Genomic DNA, 17,135 nt, shown 5'->3' with positions numbered 1-17,135 from the left:
CCTTTCACCACCATCCCGTTTCTTTTCTCGAACAGGGCTATCCATGCGAACTCCTTTCCCTGACCGTGGCTGGCATCCCATCAATGCACATCTGCCTGGACTTCATACCTGAGCTGATTGCCCAACCTGAACTGGAGAAACAGGTAGGGTGTGTCTCCTCCATCCTTTCCCCCTGTCCCTTGAAGGTCAGATCCAGTCTGCAACCCTTACATGGGAGAAAGTAAAGAATTCAGGATGCCTAGGAGCAGGAGCTTATGGAGCAAATAGTGTCGTTTTTTAAAAAAATTAGGAGGCTGCCATGCTGCAAAGTGCAGTGTTGCCCTCCAGTGCTGTGTATATTTGGGTTCAAAAGACCCCAAATAAATTTGTCCTTCAGTTCTGGATCAAGTTACTTCTCTTTCAGTGTGAAATGTTTTTGATTTCTGGGAAATGGGTGGTTTTTGCCTGCCCATGACCACCACGGTAGCCGTTTTATGAATGGGCAACTGTTCCTTGTGGCAGTCATGTTGTGAGAGTGCCCACGGAATTCCAAATGTGCCCACCAGCCCAGAGCAGTTAAGGATACTGGGGGATGGAATATTGGGACCGCAGTACCTGACTTAATGCCGCTCCCGACATGAACCTACCCATACACTGTGCTCAACATCTAAGGTCCTCCTCCGAGTGCCTACTCCGAGGGAAGCTCAGAGGATGGCAACAAGGGAGAGGGCCTTTTCAGTGGTGGCCCCCCGACTGTGGAATGATCTCCCTGATGAGGCTCGCCGGGCACCAACACTGTTACCTTTCAGGCGTCAGGTCAAGACTATTCTCTTCTCCCAGGCATTTAACAGCATTTAACAACGCTAAGTTTGTATTTTAACGCACCCCAGAACTGTTGTTTTTAAATGGATACCGTTGTTTTTATGTTTCTGATGATTTTTAAATTTTGTATACTTTTTTAATGTTTACTGTTTTTAATTTTTGTAAACCTCCCAGAGAGCTTCGGCTGTGGAGCGGTATATAAATGTAATAAATAAATAAATAACATATAAATTGTATGTACCCTATTTCTTCGATTCTAAGATGCACTTTTTTCCCCGTATAAACATCTCTAAAAATGGGGTGCGTCTTAGAATCGCGGGTGTGTCTTAGGTTTTTTTTTTTCCTGTTGGTGGCACTGAAATTAGTGTGCGTCTTACAATCGAAGAAATACGGTATGTATTTTTGAATGTTTGGAGTAAAAAGCATGCCTCCAGCAGAATAGATCCTGCCTGCTGAATAGCCTTCACTACTTCCAAAAATGTAATAATAATAAATGCTAGTGCTGGTTTTATATCTCGGCTTTCTTTTGTCACATTCTCTCACATTCCAGATTTTTGCTATCCAGCTGCTTTCTTATTTGTGTATTCAGTACGCTCTACCGAAAAGCCTCAGTGTGGCCCGTTTGGCTATCAATGTCATGGGGACGCTGCTAACAGGTAAGAGTGGAGCCCTGCAGCAAGCCACCGTTTGGGTGTGGGAGCTGTTGTTTGAGTGACTTGTGGTTGTGGAAGAAAGGGAAGTTCTCGTGTATTGCCTTCCTGTAACCAAGTCTCTGGCTATAGAAGCAATATCCCTTCCATCACCCTTGCCATGATCCACTGCTGTTTGCCTTCTCCCTTACAAGATCTGTCTCTCTCACTAGCTGTCTCACCTGGTCACATTACGTAAAAATTGGTACCTTTCACAACAATATTATTAAAACAAAAGGGAAAAGTTCAGAAAAGGGCAACTAAAATGATCAAGAGACAATGTTTAGACAGAAAAAAAGACCTATAACTTCCAGCATGCCCCAGCCATCATGGCTGGCTCTAGGGCAGCTTTCCTCAACCTGCGGCGCTCCAGATGTGTTGGACTGCATCTCCCAGAATGCCCCAGCCAGCTGGCTGGGGCATTCTGGGAGTTGTAGTCCAACACATCTGGAGCGCCCCAGGTTGAGGAAGGCTGCTCTAGGGCATGCTGGGAATTATAGGTTTCCCCCCCCGGCCTAGACATGCAAAGGATTGTGCCCTTATGGTGGCATAAACTGGTGCGGCAAAAGCGATTGGTTCTGTTTCAACATACTAACACCGCTATTCCATAATAATATGCGCGTTGGTGGTATATAAATAATTATAGTATGCAGCTTTATATTTCATGGGTATAAACCGCATTCTCTTCTGATCTTTTTTTTCTTAATGCACTCTTTTAAAACAACAACAAACAAGTCTTACTGATGCATCATTGAGTTAGGAGCCCTGTGGAGAGATCTTAGGAGGAATGCAAAATACAGCTTGTAGTTGAAATGGCGGCTCTCGGCACCCACTTCCATTCGTTAAAATGGCTTCCGTTGTCTTGGCAGTTTTAACCGAGGCGAAGCGCTATGCCTTTTTCATGCCCACCCTGCCCTGCTTGGTCTCGTTCTGCCAAGCCTTTCCTCCACTCTACGAGGATATCATGTCTTTGCTCATCCAGATTGGGCAGGTTTGTGCCTCCGACGTCGCCACGGAGACAAGAGACTTCGACCCTATAATTACACGTACGTAATTGTCTTGGGTGGGTATGATGTGCTGTGATTGTCTTTTCAACAAAAGGGAAGGCCTTTTCCTTGAGTCCCTTCACTTCAGGGAGGATTCCTCTGAAGAAGCCTTTGGCGAGAAGCTAGCTGAGTTGATCGCCTCTCACCTTCTTTTAGCTCCGCCCGTTTGAATCTGCAGTGGACTCGGATCAGTCAATTCTGAAGCCCCTTCCCCCTCTGAGGATTGCTGAGTTCCCCCAGACTCTGAGTTGTTAGCATTTTCACTGATAAGGTCCGGTGAAGATTCATCCCTGGCTGGAGAAAGGCCTGGGAGAACCTCCTCTCCCGCTTCCTGTGTAGGCCAGTACATTTCTAGTCTTGTTTCTTCTGGTTCAGAATCTGATTCCGATTGATAGCCTGAAACTCCTTCCCCCACACTAAGGGGAACAGCCTGATCATGACAAAAGCATTCCTTGCTTCCATCTTTAACTTTTTCCGTCACTTCCGTCATTTTTTGCCTTGCACTGTCCCTAGGTCTCCAGCAGCTGAAGGAGAAGCCGTCCGAGCGGACCAGACTTCCTAAACAACCGGCTTATAAAACTGGTGCCGGAGATGCCAGTAGCACGGACCCCAACGTCCAGCTGTGCCACTGTATTGAAAATACATTCATCGAAATAATTAACATGAGCGTGGGTGGTGTTTAAGAAACGGAAGAGCTGTTGCTGAGTACTGCGATGTTTGCTGACTTCCGATTGGCGAACACCAAAGTGAAGATTTGCCCGGGCGTATTCAAGCAAAGCATTGGCTTTTTTAAAAAAATCCCCATTAGTGTGGATTTCATGCAAAGTTGTGGCTGAAAGATACAACTGCTGCTTTCAGTGAAAGCGCCTATAATTCTTGCAGGGGGTTGTGGAGGTCTTAGGCGGGCGGTGGCCCGCTTTGCCCAACCCTGTGTCGCTCCTTCCTGGAAGCATCCATATTTGCTTAGTTTTTGAAGTGTGGGACTTGCAAACAGTGATCCAGTATGTATTATGTTACAACCACTGGAGAAGCCGTTGGCTTGATTCCCCCCCCCCCCCCCCGCCCAATTAAAAAGTGTCTTGGATTCTTTCCCAGCCCTGGTCAGTCTGGGGTCAAAAATTTGTGAAGATGAACCACAGGCAGAATTTTTGGGTGAAAACTTTAATTCAAATGAAATGCTCTGCAGATGGCTATTGGCCCATGGAATGAACTCACTCCTTCAAGAAGAATTTGGGAGGAGGCTGGCAAAGCCCCAAACAAATGACGTGATAGGTTGGTTGTGTTTTTTTTTCAATTGTCTGAGTAAAAACCTGTACAATGTGGTAGGCCTCACAGGGCCAATTTGAGGGAAATTGCTTTTTTTTTATTTCTTCTTGCTTGCTTGGAAAACATCACAGGGGAGAGAACTGTAGGAAAATCTAGGTCAATGGAACTGACATGTTTATGGCTCTTTGCCTTGCTTGAAACTGGCTCTGAAGTGGTTGGCTGGAGCTAAGAGGTTCCTTTTTGCCAGTAGAAGGGTCACAGGTACGTAAGTTGGCCAACCGGTTACGTTCCATAGCCAGTACTCAGTATTCTGGCCTTTTTAGCCGTCTGCTCCTCCTATACAACTAACATTTTCGTGTCAGATTTCTGCTTCAGTTGGAGTACCAAACGTGGCAAATGGAGAACGTATTTCCCCCCGCCCCTGTGAAATTATTTAGATTTTTAAAAAATGCCTTGTAGGGTTTGGGATAAATGATTGTTTCGGATGCTAGATGCCGAGGGGTGGGGGGAAATCCAGGGCACAGTTTTTTAATCGGGTGCCATTTTTATTATTGTCATGCTGTTGTGTCCCAAAATCATTTTATTTAAAATAGGATTGACAACAACGAGCGGAGAGCGAAGATTTGACATCCTCCTCTCCATCTAGCATCAGTTATTTAGGAGAGAGGCATAAAAATCAACCTAATACTCCTGCCAGAAAAACTAGGCCTGAGGTACCAGTGACAAATAGTCACTGTTTTGTTTCCAGCTAAGAATTTAAAATAACTTTAATCAAGTCGCATTGACTGAAAGCCGGTCATTTTGTAAGCATCTCTCTCTCTCACACACACACAAGATTTTTTAGTCATAGTAAGTGATTTAGGGGAAAGGAATTACACTCCAGTGGGCTGCTTCATAGTCGAATTATGAAGCCATTCATATATTTGGATTATTTTTTGCTTAGTAGTTAGAATGTTTTGCAGGAGAATGCATCTCCCAGATCATTTGCAAGCACTCTTCTTGACTTCTTTTGCTCAAAGCACAATCTTCAAATACGTCTGCAGGTTTTCAATATTGTCATGTGTGTGCTTTAATGATTGCAGAATTGCATTTAAACATTCCTTCAGCAGAATCACACCAGTACATTAATCTTGGGAGTTTAGATATTCCATACTGTGGTTTTCGACTTCTTTATAGCTGTAATTTTAATTCTACATTCAATCCGCTAGGTTGATCCTGACAATGCTTTTCACAAACATTATTTTGGCCTTCAGATGTTTTATCATATTCTGCTCTGAGATTGCCTCTTCAGATACATGCCAGCATTACCTTCTTACCATATGCACCGTCAAAACCTACTCTGTATTGTGTTTTTATATTTTAGCAGACTGCAGTGGGTTGGTTTTGTACAGACACTGATGTAAAAAGTGTATATATGTTTGCATGTCGTCAGGTTGTTTTTCGGCTGTAATACTTTTATATATTGTTGGTAGCATTTTATTTCAATGAGACCCATTGGAAGTAATGTGTTTCTTATAAACATTTATACCATTTCAACGATTCTTTCTTCTTAGTTTTGTATCGTATATATCCTACATACGAATAGTGAAATTATTATCCAAGCTTTTAAAAAAAACCAAGTGGAAAACTGGGGTGGGTGAAAAAGGAAATGGAATGTCCTGGAAGACGGCAGGGTAATGGAATATCCTGGACAGGAGCACTTTACACTGTAGTCTCTGGTGACAATTTATGTATATATACCAGGTGACAAGTAAATTCTACGATGTCTGTTGTGTGATGTTATGGAATATACATGAATATCCTAGCTTCTGAAAGAGAAGGGCCAATCATAGTTTGAGAGTGGATGGTTCACTGGGGGTGGGGGGAACCTCATATAAGGTCTGTTCAGACAACACACTAAGCCATGGTTAGGCTGCTAACCCTTTTGCAACAAATAGTGAGTGTGTTTAAACAGTGGTTATTGGTTATGTAGCCTGTTCACATGACATGCTAATTCATGGTTCATATGGCATGCTAACTACCGTGGCTTAGCATGTCATCTGAACAGGGTCATACAGTTGTATGCAGAGAAGGGATTCAGCTGAACATCGGCTGAACTTTACATACTGATTTAAAATAACATGCTGTGTATTTCCTAGACATACGCACAGGAAGAAAATAATGTTTCCTTCTAGCGTGCAGCAGAAGATCACAGGTGTGCTCAGCGCTGTGATATGGAAAGGTTGCGTAATAAAACTCCAGAACGTTACAGCCAGAAAAACAAAGTGTGGCTTTCCTCTGAGGTGAGTTGTACAAAAGGAGGGACCGAAGTTCAGTGGGTAGTGTAGTCTTGACATGCAGAAGCTTCCAGGTTTAACCTCTGGCAGTTTCTGTGTCTGAGACCCTGGAGGGATGCGGCAAGTCAAAGTAGGAAATGCTGGAGCTTCCTCTGTTCCTAACTCCTGAGTGTTTTAAAAACATAAGAGTCAAACTGGTTCAGGCTATACTCCATGTGGTCCAGCATTCGGTTCACACAGTGGCCAGCCAGCTGCCTGTGGTAAATCCACAAGTAGGACATGAGTGCAAGAGCACCCTACCAACCATGTTCCCCAGCAACTGGTATACATCTCCTTGGAGGCCCAATTGGCGCCAATGCTGATTTTATTCTGGCGCCAAGTAAAAACATTGCACATTGTTTTAACTGTTTTAATTGTTTTTACTGTTTTCAAATTCTATACTGGTTTTAGGTTGATTAATGGTTTAATTTGTTTTTAGCTGTGTATATTTATTGTTTTATACTGTATAATTTTATCTGTACGCCACCCATCCTAGTGATATAGGGTGGGATACAAATGTAATAAACAAACAAATACATCGACATACTGCTGCCGATACTGGCGGTAGCACGTAGCCATCGATAGCCTTCTCCGTCAATTCATCCAGTCCCCTTTTAAAGCCACCCAAATTGGTGGCCATCACTACATCTCGTGGTAGCGAATTCCATAGTTCAACTCTGTGCTGTGTAAAGAAGTCCTTCCTTTTATTTGTCCTGAATCTCCCATCTTCAAGTGATTTCTGCCATTCGTTTCCGAGTAAAAAACAGCCCAGTTGTTTTGGTGCTATGTAGCAAGGTAAGCAAGCGATTATTTATTTTAAAACTTATTGATGAACTCTGAAATAAAACCTGTTGTAGCAGTGGACATGCAACTGGTCGGAACAAAATAAATTCCAGTAAAACACAGCTATATTTGAATAATGAAATACTATTTGCTGAAGCTATGCAGTGGCTTAAAAAGCAAAAAACCTACACCCAACACAAGATGTCACTCTAAACTAATAATACATGCTGTGTGACCTGAGTGCAAAAATTAAAACATACTCAAATCCTCCACTGTCTGCTCCTAGATGGCAGTGGATACACCTTTCTAGAATGACAATTTTAATTTTGCAGGGTTGATCTTTTCAAGTATACAAATGTCCATTGCTTCTCATTGCTGAGCATAGCTTCAGCAAATTGCAGGACTTGAATGAATAAACAGTTAAGCTAGACTTAACGGTGTTTCATATAATCAGCCAAGAGACCTTCCAAAAAATAAAAATAAATAAATACTGTTTTAATAGGTACAGTGCTGGTTTGCTTATCACAGCTTTGAGCCGGCTAAGGTTTCCTGCACTTAAGTCTCTTCGTTTCAATGGAACATTTTTCTATTTCAAGGGAAATTGAAATTAATGAAGTGAATTGAAGTGCAGCGATCTTTAGTTGATTTCAGCCCAGAACGGAGTGCAGATTTATGGATAGGTACAGTGAGCCTCCAACTCGCATAGCCATTTGTGAGGGAGTGGTGGAGTTAGTTGTAGGCTAAAACACTAGGAGAACCATAAGTTGCCCACCACTAGCCAAAGAAATGCAAAGTTACCGGTTTCTTCGTTAGAAGCAATGGGATTTTAAAATGTTGGCTTCATTGTGCTCCATATTTATTAACAATTACCATTAGAAGGTGCTGAATTTTAAAGCCATGTAGCTTTTAAATTTCTGAATGAGATCTGTGAGCACAATATTCATGCAAACAAGTGTGATGAATTTAGTTGGAGGCAAGAGGGTTTGGCATCTGGTTAGGGCATGTCCCTGTGTCTCCACTTATCATGGTGGAAATAACTTATTTTGATTTGTTCTGAGTCTTTTGAGAGAGAATGTATACAGAGGTCTAATGGAAAAGAAACAAAATGGTTTCCACAGGGGTGGCCGTGCTATTGTTTTTGCAGGAAAAACAACCGTCTTGCGGTGCATTAAACAATATTTACTTTATTCTGGCACACGTTTTCATGGATTAAGAGTCAGTCAGTCAATTTATTGTGTTACCAGCAATTAGCCATTACACACAAGTTATAAAAGAGAACAGTTTACAATAAAAGTACTTGAGCATCATAAAAAGGGCCACTACCCAAACCCTTCATGCGTTGTGTAGAACGTATCTGCATAGACTTAACTAAAAAATTTAGAGTTAAGAGTCCCATTTCATCAGATGCTGTGATAATTATGCTAAAGCTTAAATAGATGCAAGCTAAGCATGCATTCACCACTGCAAATATGTCCAATCTCAGCAGCAGCCATTGATCATAGCACAAATACTGAGATTAAATTAACACCTGTTGTGGGACAGTTGGGAAAATACTTTTATATTTAATTGAATGGAAGCCACGGAAAAGTGGTAAATTCTCCGTATTTCTCTTTGACATCCACTGAAAGTGATGTGAGCCAGATGGCCAGAACACCTCCGCTTTAGTACAACCTTCTCCAACCTGGCGCCCTCTATGTAGAGCCTTTTTTGGCTGAGGAGCGGGGTATAAATATGATAAATAAAATAAATAAATTGTCTAGAGTAGACACTACTGTGTTAGACTACAGTTAGACTGTAGTCTAACACAGCTAGAGGGCGCCAGGTTGGAGGAGGCTGCTTAAGAAGCGGGGGGGGGGCGCCTAAAATTTAGGTAGGCCGCACTACGTGACCGGTTTCCTAGGCAACTGCAGGAACCCGGAAGCAACGCTAAAACGGAGTTGGATGAGAAACCCAGAGGGGCGGGTTGATTCGGCCGTGGCTACTGATTGGTCGGCAGCAGCTTCCATTTCGCTACGGATTGGCTGAGCCGCCGGATGGCGATGGGCGGAGAGAAACAGGCGGGAAGAAAGGATAGAAGCTGAGGAGAGCGAGCGCGTTGAGTCTTGAGGTAATTCTCTCTCGCGCGCGCGGGTTGGGGTTGGGGGTTTGTGCTTATTGATACGCGCGTGCTAGACGAGTCCAAGTCGCGGACGCGGGGGGGGGGAGAAAGGGAGTATTTATTTATTTATTTATTTATTTATTTATTTATTACATTTCTATACCGCCCAATAGCCGGAGCTCTCTGGGCGGTTCACAAAAAATTAAAAACATTCGAAGTATAAAACAACAGTATAAAACCAGAATTAAAAAAATGCAATATAAATGCTCAACCAGATAAAAACAGCAGCGATGCAAAATTAAAAAATTGAAAACAGCAAGTTCAAATTAATTTATAGACTCTTAAAATGCTGGGAGAATAAACAGGTCGTCTAAAAGCATATAATGTAGGTGCCAAACGCATGCTGTATTTGCTCGTACAGTGAAATAATAAATTTGCTAATATATCTACATTGTTGTGGTCTATCTCATATTAATATATATTATGCACATGCCACTCCTGTCCAGTGGTGACTCCCCCCTCCGTTTCTTAAATTAAAATTAAAATAAAATTAATTTTGAGGTGAATATCAAAACTATCCACAGAACAGTTACTCTAAATGATATTTACATTTAATTTATTCCTTGAAGGTCAGTTGCTTTCCACAACCCATATGTAAAAAATGTAATATTTAAAATGTATGGACTTCGTATCCCATAATCTACTGTTTAAAAAGTTTATGTGTTTGTTTTGACTCTAATATAAAATTAGTCCTACATTTCTGAGAGGAATAGGAGAAAACAAAAGTGAGGGATAACCCTCATGTTGACTTGTTGAAGGTTTATTTTTATTTTGTATTTATCACATTTGTTTAACAACTGATAGCCGAAACTCTCTGTGTGCTTCCTCACATTTAAACGATGTATTGCTAAATTTAACAGCATTAAACATATGCTGAGTTTGTTTGTTTTTACAGACCTCAGAATAGCTGTTTTTATAAAGATACTGTTGTTTTTGTGCTTTTTATGTTTGTAAACTTCGTATATTTGTTTTTAATGTTTACTGTTTTTAACTTTTCTAAACTGCCCAGAGAGCTTCGGCTATGTGGCGGTATATAAATACAACAAATAAATAAAAATAGATAATAATATAAAATAATCCTGCATCTTACACAAGCTTTCTGTCAGAGAGTTTTGGCTACTGGGCAATATAAAAACGTAAGAAATAAAATAATAAATAATTTTGGGGTGAGGGTGAAGAGGGAGACTTCCTTCAATAGCTTTTGTTTTCCAAAAGCATTTTCTTTTCTTTTTTTGAGGTGTAGGGAGAAAATAAATTAGTGAAAGTCTGAGGATGTGACATGCAAAGTCATTCTGGAATATTCTCTCATTTGTTTGTGATAATTGAAATTCCTTCATCATTTATTTGCTTACAATAAAAAGCCTTCTGTTTACAAATTCAAGGGTTAAGTGTAGAATACATATAGACTGATTGTTTCAGATGTTAAATATCTGAACAACTAAAACAGTCTATATGTGACAATAAAAATAATATATGTTATGAAGATAACGTATGTTCTGCAATAGGTGTGTGTATTGTATTTGTATCCATATCCTATCTTTTATGCTAAATGCATATATTTAAAACGAATATGAACAGCAACAACAATAATAAATATCAATAATGCAAACAACTGAACTCCAGATTTTAAAAACCAGCAATTGACCAGTGCACTTTGTATATCCCATTTATCATTTTTGTAAGCTGCTTTGCCTAGTAAAAAGGGAGATAAAATAAGAAATAAAATAAACTGTGATCCCTACAGAAGTCCTGTACGGCAGAACAGTTTGATTAGTTCTGTATTGCATATGGCAAGGTTGAATGAATGGTAGGTTTGCTGAGGGAGTTTGTGGCTGATACTACCAGAAACTTATTCCTATTTTGCACCTCTTAAGGTCAAGATGTATTGATTTAAATCACCTAGAGAAAACCCTGATTTAAATCAAGTTTCCCACATACAGTTCTCCGCATATCTCTTAAACAAATCTGATTACTGAAATATGTTAATTTCCAATTCAATACAGCATTTTACAAGGAAGTGTGGGGTGGGGGGACTGAACGTAGATATTTCTAAGTGCTCTACACATATTCAAAGATAAGACATTCACAATTTAGTAGACTTCATACAAAAGGAAAATGTGTGGGGAGGGAAGAGAAAAGCAAGCACTAGCTAGGAAAGTAGCTATTTCCATGGCCAATGCATGAGGCCAAGTTCTCAGTTCTAACAGGTGCTCTTTCTGGAAACAAACTCCCCGCAGCTGCCTTTCTTCTGGCTGATAGAGGAGGTAAAGATTAGTCTTTTTGCCATAATGCTCTTCCTGGAAGGAAGTGGGCGCATTCTGCCAGTGGCACTTGGTCCCATGGCTGATGGATGAGGCCAGAATGTGCTGCCTTTGGCTCTTCTGTTGTTTTTCTCTCATTCTGAGTACTCTTTGTCATGTTTCTGTAGTAGTTGTACTGTAATATGCATTGTTTAAAATGACTTTCCTTCCTCCCCTCTTCTCTTTGCAGGTGTAAAACTGGAAAGGTAAACATGGCTTCATCAACATCAGAATACACCATTGGGGGGGTGAAAATTATGTTCCCTTGCAAGGCCTACCCTTCGCAGCTTGCTATGATGAATGCAGTAAGTTGTCTTGACAAATCAGAATTATTTCATAGTGTTCATTCATGGTACTGACACCGTGAGCTTCTGCAGTTAAAACCAAACATGTCTGGTTCCTCCATCTGTCCGACTATTTTCTTTTTGTTTTGTGGTGAGTTTGTGTTTTTGAGTGTTATTTTTCAAATATAAAGGCAAAACAATTAGAAACATTGAAATAGAGAATGGAATTTACAACAATTTCTTATTTCTGTTACAAGCATTGGCCTTGGATGGACATAACATGGCTAAAACATCATTTAGCATTATGGGATTGAGTCTGGGGCTTGAGCACTTCCTTTGGTGTGGTCGCAAGAAGGAGATTAGAAGTATTTGCTTCCCAGTTTAAAGTAACTGCAGTGTTGTCATTATTTCACAACTGAGGACTGCAATTGTTGGAAAGTCTTATGTGACATACAACAGAGTTGCCTTATATGGAGAAAAAGTGGTAACACATCATTTAGTATTGGAGGCAATAAATGCAGGATAGTTAAGAAGAAGTTCAAATCTGCTTACTTTATTAGTGCTTTTATACACACCATCAGAGAAGGCTAACTAACACTGTTTAACTACAAGTACCCCCTAAAGCAGGGCACATGAGTGTAAGTAAGTGAAGACATGAAAATTGGTCACTTGTGACTCTGGAGAAAAAGCATGTTGCTGAGGCTAGAGGGGCAGAAGGAAGAGGAAGGGGGAGGAAGCAGGAAATAAGAGCTGATCAAGCTACAAAACATTCTCTATCTCCCCCTAGTGTCTGGAAGCATGCAGAGTTGTTCCTATTTTCCAACATAATTCTCCGCCTTATAGCACAGGGACAGGGAATCTTCAGTTCACAGGCCAAATTTGTCCTGCCATGCATCCCCATCCAGCCTGCAAAGTCCGCCCTGAAGCCCCTCCTGTCTTACTGGGGAGCCACTACTTCAAGACACTGGGGGCACCATGCACACTTCCCTAGGGCTTTGCTTGCTCCTTTCTTTCCCTGATGGGAAGGTGAATGTGTTTGTGTTTGTCTGCGAATGGGATGTATGTGTAAGAGAATATGTGGGAGTGTGTGGGGATGCCATCTGTGCCCCCCGTCTGCTTTGAGTTGTGGCCCTGGCCAGTGCTGGCAGACCCCACCTCAACATTCTGGCATGTGGCCAATTTGACCTCCAGGCCAAAAAAAGGGCCCGTCCTGCCCTGCCGTAGCAGAAAGCCAGACACTCAGTGTTTTACAGTTCCCTGTGGTAATTAGATTTATTTATTTTATTTATTCACAGATTGTGAGGGGCCTGAACTCCAAGCAACACTGTCTGTTGGAGAGTCCTACTGGAAGCGGGAAAAGCTTTGCTTTGCTCTGTTCAGCGCTGTCATGGCAGCAGGCGCTCCATGGTGAGGCATTGGCCCAGGTCAGACAATACATTTCCCAATGCTGGTTTTAGAACTCCACAGTGGAGTTTTTACACCACCATTGAGAAACGTGTTGTCTGGAGGGAAAATTCGACCCCACAGTGGAGTTTTTTTTAAAAAACACTCCACGCAGAATATCCATGCTGTGCAGAGAAGAGTTCCTGCACAACCATTGTGTTGTGTGGAGGGCTCCATGGAGTTTTCCGTTGCGTTGAATTGACTTTTCCCACTGGCTACAGAGTTCCATGGCAAGAGCGAGTGGGCAGGAGTGAGTGCCACTCTAGGAGAGCCTCCGGGATTGTTTTTTTTCCAGCAATGGCTGATGGGATACCATCGGGAGTACCAGGGGAAGAGAGAGGGTGGAGGAACTGTCAATCAAACGTTACAATGGATTTTACTCAACTCCACGGTAACCCTCAGTCACACAACGGTGGAGTTAGAACATGTTGTATGGGGAGTACCCACTAGGAACTCAACCGTTGAGTGGAGTTTTCACACTGCGTAGACAAACGTGTTGTCTGAACGGAGCCATTTTAAAGTGTCCCAATTCTTGTAACTGGATCTCTTCAGACACTCTGAGGCTTGAAGTGCCTTAGGGACCGAGGGTTCTGAGGCTTTACCCAGCCTAGCCAAGTTACTGTAGACTTCCTCTAAAAAATAAAATAATAATAAATAATACCCTATTTCTTCGATTTTAAGACACACTTTTCCCCCCATATAAACATCTCTAAAAATGGGGTGTGTCTTAGAATCGCGGGTGTGTCTTAGGATGTTTTTTTCTGCTGGTGGTACTGAAATTAGTGTGCGTCTTACAATTGATGGCGTCTTACAATCGAAGAAATACGGTAATAGTAATAAATATTACAACAAAACCACAATAAAACAGGGCAGTAACATAATCCTGTACAGGTCAGGGAAAGTCTGTGTGAACAAATACATTTTCAAGTGGTATTTAAAACCTGCCACTGTTTCTTGGGAGACACACATGGGAGAGTGTTCGAAAGGGCGGGTGCCACCACTGAGAAGGTCTGTTTTGTGTCATTCCATTTGTCCCAGAACGGCCAGTAAAGTCTCAGGAGTTGTCTGAGTATATATAAGAGATCGATCGATTGATCATCTCTGTTTCTCATTTTAACTTTTTTTTTAATAATAGTTTTATCATTTTAGAGTGTTTTCTACCTGATTAATCCCTTTGCTGAAGGACATAAGTCATCTTGAGTGTCTCTTCAGAAGTGGAAAGTGCAGAATATAAACGATCAAAATAAGTAATGATGATCAATAAGACACTGTGAATCATTGCGGCTTGCCCGTTAGGCCATGTCTGTTTTATGAAAGTGGCAACGTCTGACCAGAGGAGCATTTGAAAGGAGGTTGCAAAGGAGGATAGGGCTCTTGTACCATTTAATAGATGAGCAGAAGAGCTAATTTCGGTGTGTGTGTTTGTTATCCCTGCACGATATGCCGTGCATGCTGGATTTTCCTCTTACACAACTATTAAAGGTACAGGAGCCCTTTTTGTCTCCTGTACCTGTTAATAGAGGTAGAGTGCAAGCAGAAGGTCCCAGGTTCAATTCCCTGCATCTCCAAGTAGCGCTTGGAAAGGATCGTGCCTGAAACGCTGGAGACCTGCTGCCAGTCGGTGTAGATCAGTGGTCTTCAACTGGTGGGTCGTGAGATCAATCCAGGCAGGGCGTGACGAAGTTGCTGCTGCAATGTTGGATGTGGAGAAAACTGTGAAAGTGGGTCGCATGTTGCAGATTGGGACTCTGAAGTGGGTCTTGGGTCTGGACCAGGTAAAGACCACTGGTGTAGATAATAGTGAGGTAGACAGACTGCTTGCCTGACTCGGTGTTAAGGCCACCTCTACTGTCCCTTTGCCTCTAATCACCCTGTTTGGAGGAAATGCCATTGGCTGCCTGAACTTCTGTGGCCCAGTCGACCGGAAGTTATCTGTTTTTCTGGGTCTGTAAATTATTCACATAGTTGTTGACTGTCATTTATTCATTATTGAGTTCTGCTCTGGTGCTTAGCGTACAATTTCAGAAGGATAGTTGTGCCCCTGGGCACAAAGGAATTACCACCTGCGTGATAGCGAACCCTTCTTGTTGAAGATGAGAAGGTCATGCTTGGCCAATACTGGCTTAGGACTGTGGTCTGATCCATGCAGATATGTTCTTGATGTCTCATCATTCGATAACTAGGGCTGCCACCTAATTAAAGACATTTTAGTTCATTCGTTAGTTTGAGTTGGTTGCAGGACAGGAGGGGTTAGTTACACTGCTGCTGCTATGTTGGTGGAACATCTGCCAAAACCTATACCTTGGGGAAGGGACTATAGCTCAGCGGTAGAGCCCCTGCTTTGCATGGTCCCAGGTTCAATCCCGTGCATCTCCAGGTAGGGCTGGAAAAATTCCTACCTGGAATCCTGGAGAGCCTTTGCTGCCAGTCAGTGTTGACAATATTGGGCTAGATGGAGCAATGGTTTGACTCGGTATCTGGCAGCTTCCTATGTCCCCAAGTGCCTGACTCTTTTAGGGAGGGGGCCGTGGCTCAGTGATAGAGGTCCTGCTTTGCATGCAGAGTCTTTGGCATCTCCTGGTAGGGTTGGAAGATCTCGTACCTGAAACTGCTGCCACTCTGTGTTAACAATACTGGGCTAGATCGACCAGTGGTAGCTTCGTAGGTTCCTAAACCTACTCAGCCCTGGAGGGGAGGAGAAAATACACAGCTCAGAAAATTTATACGTCGATCCCTCGGATCTCCCAAAGTCGGTAGCATTTTAATATATGCATTTCTTTGGTCTTCTCTTCAGAAAAGCCACTTGATGACTTGCCAGGCTCGAAGGAATGCAAGAAGCCGGAGACCCCAGTGCTGTGCCGCTGTCGGTGCCATGCTAAACTTGCAACCCAGGGCCAGGACAGTGCCGAGGGGGACCAAGGCACTTCTTATTCCTTCACCAACAGTGGAACAGAGACACCTACAACCAGTGGAACCACGTCAACAAACAAAGGTCATTTTCACATCGCTTCTTGGGGACATCTTTCTAGGCGGCCTTTAAGGGCACATTCAGCATTTCTTTCTTTCTTTATTACCTTTATATACCGCCCCATAGCCGAAGCTCTCTCGGCGGTTTACAAAAGTTAAAAACAGTAAACATTAAAAATATACAAAATTTAAAACCATCAAAAACATAAAAACAGTATAAAAACAACAGTTCTGGGGTCCGTTAAAAACAAACTTAACGTTGTTAAATGCTGTTAAAATGCCTGGGAGAAGAGAAAAGTCTTGACCTGGCGCCGAAAAGATAACAGTGTTGGCCCCAGGCGAGCCTCATCAGGGGGATCATTCCACAGTCGTGGGGGCCACCACCGAAAAGGCCCTCTCCCTTGCTGCCATCCTCCGAGCTTCCCTCGGAGTAGGCACTCGGAGGAGGACCTTAGATGTTGAGTGCAGTGTACGGGTAGGTTCATGTCGGGAGAGGCGTTCCATCAGGTATTGTGGTTCCAAGCCGTGTAGGGCTTTATAGGTTAAAACCCGCATCTTGAATTGCTTTAAGGGCAGACTTGCAAAGGTACACCGAAAGAGTCGAACAACTAGACTGAGAAGCTTTACAAGAGTTGATTGGTTTACTATTTATTTGTTTATTTAATCAATTTATATACAGCTTACCATATCTAAAAAATATCACTTAAGTGGTTTAGAATATCAGAAATTAAAACACATAATCATGGGTAGAAGAGCTCATCAGTTAAAGTGTTTAAAATAGAATAATGAATAAATTAACAGGGCAGCACAATTATTCAGGGAAGGCTGAAAGGCGAAGAGAGAAAGATCAGAGACGTTGCATTAAGAGGGGAGAGTGTTTCAGGGAGGCGATATAAGAAATGACATGTTTTAAAGTGCTACGGACAGTCATAGGCTAAGTGTGATGTGAATGCAGTCCTTTAATGTTGTTTATTAGATGTTCTTTTCATTTGTCAGCATAGTAACAACAGTAAACACTCCCCGCTTTAGACTGCCCCCTCCCCATTGCTGGCTTGAGAATGCTGGGACTTGCAAGACTATTTT

At 42.2% G+C, this 17,135-nt stretch overlaps 2 protein-coding genes across 2 annotated transcripts in view; both read left to right on the top strand.

Annotated features, from left to right (window-relative positions):
* Positions 1–5,338, top strand: part of INTS2 (integrator complex subunit 2) — a 29,147-nt gene extending 23,809 nt beyond the window's left edge. The window contains exons 22-25 of the mRNA XM_063146385.1: positions 36–143; positions 1,352–1,457; positions 2,360–2,536; positions 3,050–5,338. Of these exons, the coding sequence (XP_063002455.1) occupies positions 36–143; positions 1,352–1,457; positions 2,360–2,536; positions 3,050–3,219 (561 nt within the window). The 3' untranslated portion in view covers positions 3,220–5,338. The remainder of the gene's footprint in view (positions 1–35; positions 144–1,351; positions 1,458–2,359; positions 2,537–3,049) is intronic.
* Positions 5,339–8,953: 3,615 nt separating this feature from the next.
* BRIP1 (BRCA1 interacting helicase 1) overlaps positions 8,954–17,135 on the top strand; it is a 164,754-nt gene continuing 156,572 nt past the window's right edge. The window contains exons 1-4 of the mRNA XM_063146787.1: positions 8,954–9,007; positions 11,549–11,663; positions 12,938–13,049; positions 15,880–16,077. Of these exons, the coding sequence (XP_063002857.1) occupies positions 11,571–11,663; positions 12,938–13,049; positions 15,880–16,077 (403 nt within the window). The 5' untranslated portion in view covers positions 8,954–9,007; positions 11,549–11,570. The remainder of the gene's footprint in view (positions 9,008–11,548; positions 11,664–12,937; positions 13,050–15,879; positions 16,078–17,135) is intronic.

Source organism: Elgaria multicarinata, chromosome 22 (assembly GCF_023053635.1).
Source record: "Elgaria multicarinata webbii isolate HBS135686 ecotype San Diego chromosome 22, rElgMul1.1.pri, whole genome shotgun sequence".
NCBI lineage: Eukaryota > Metazoa > Chordata > Lepidosauria > Squamata > Anguidae > Elgaria > Elgaria multicarinata.
Note: the sequence above shows the minus strand (reverse complement) of the source record. Positions and strands in the feature narration are given on the sequence as shown.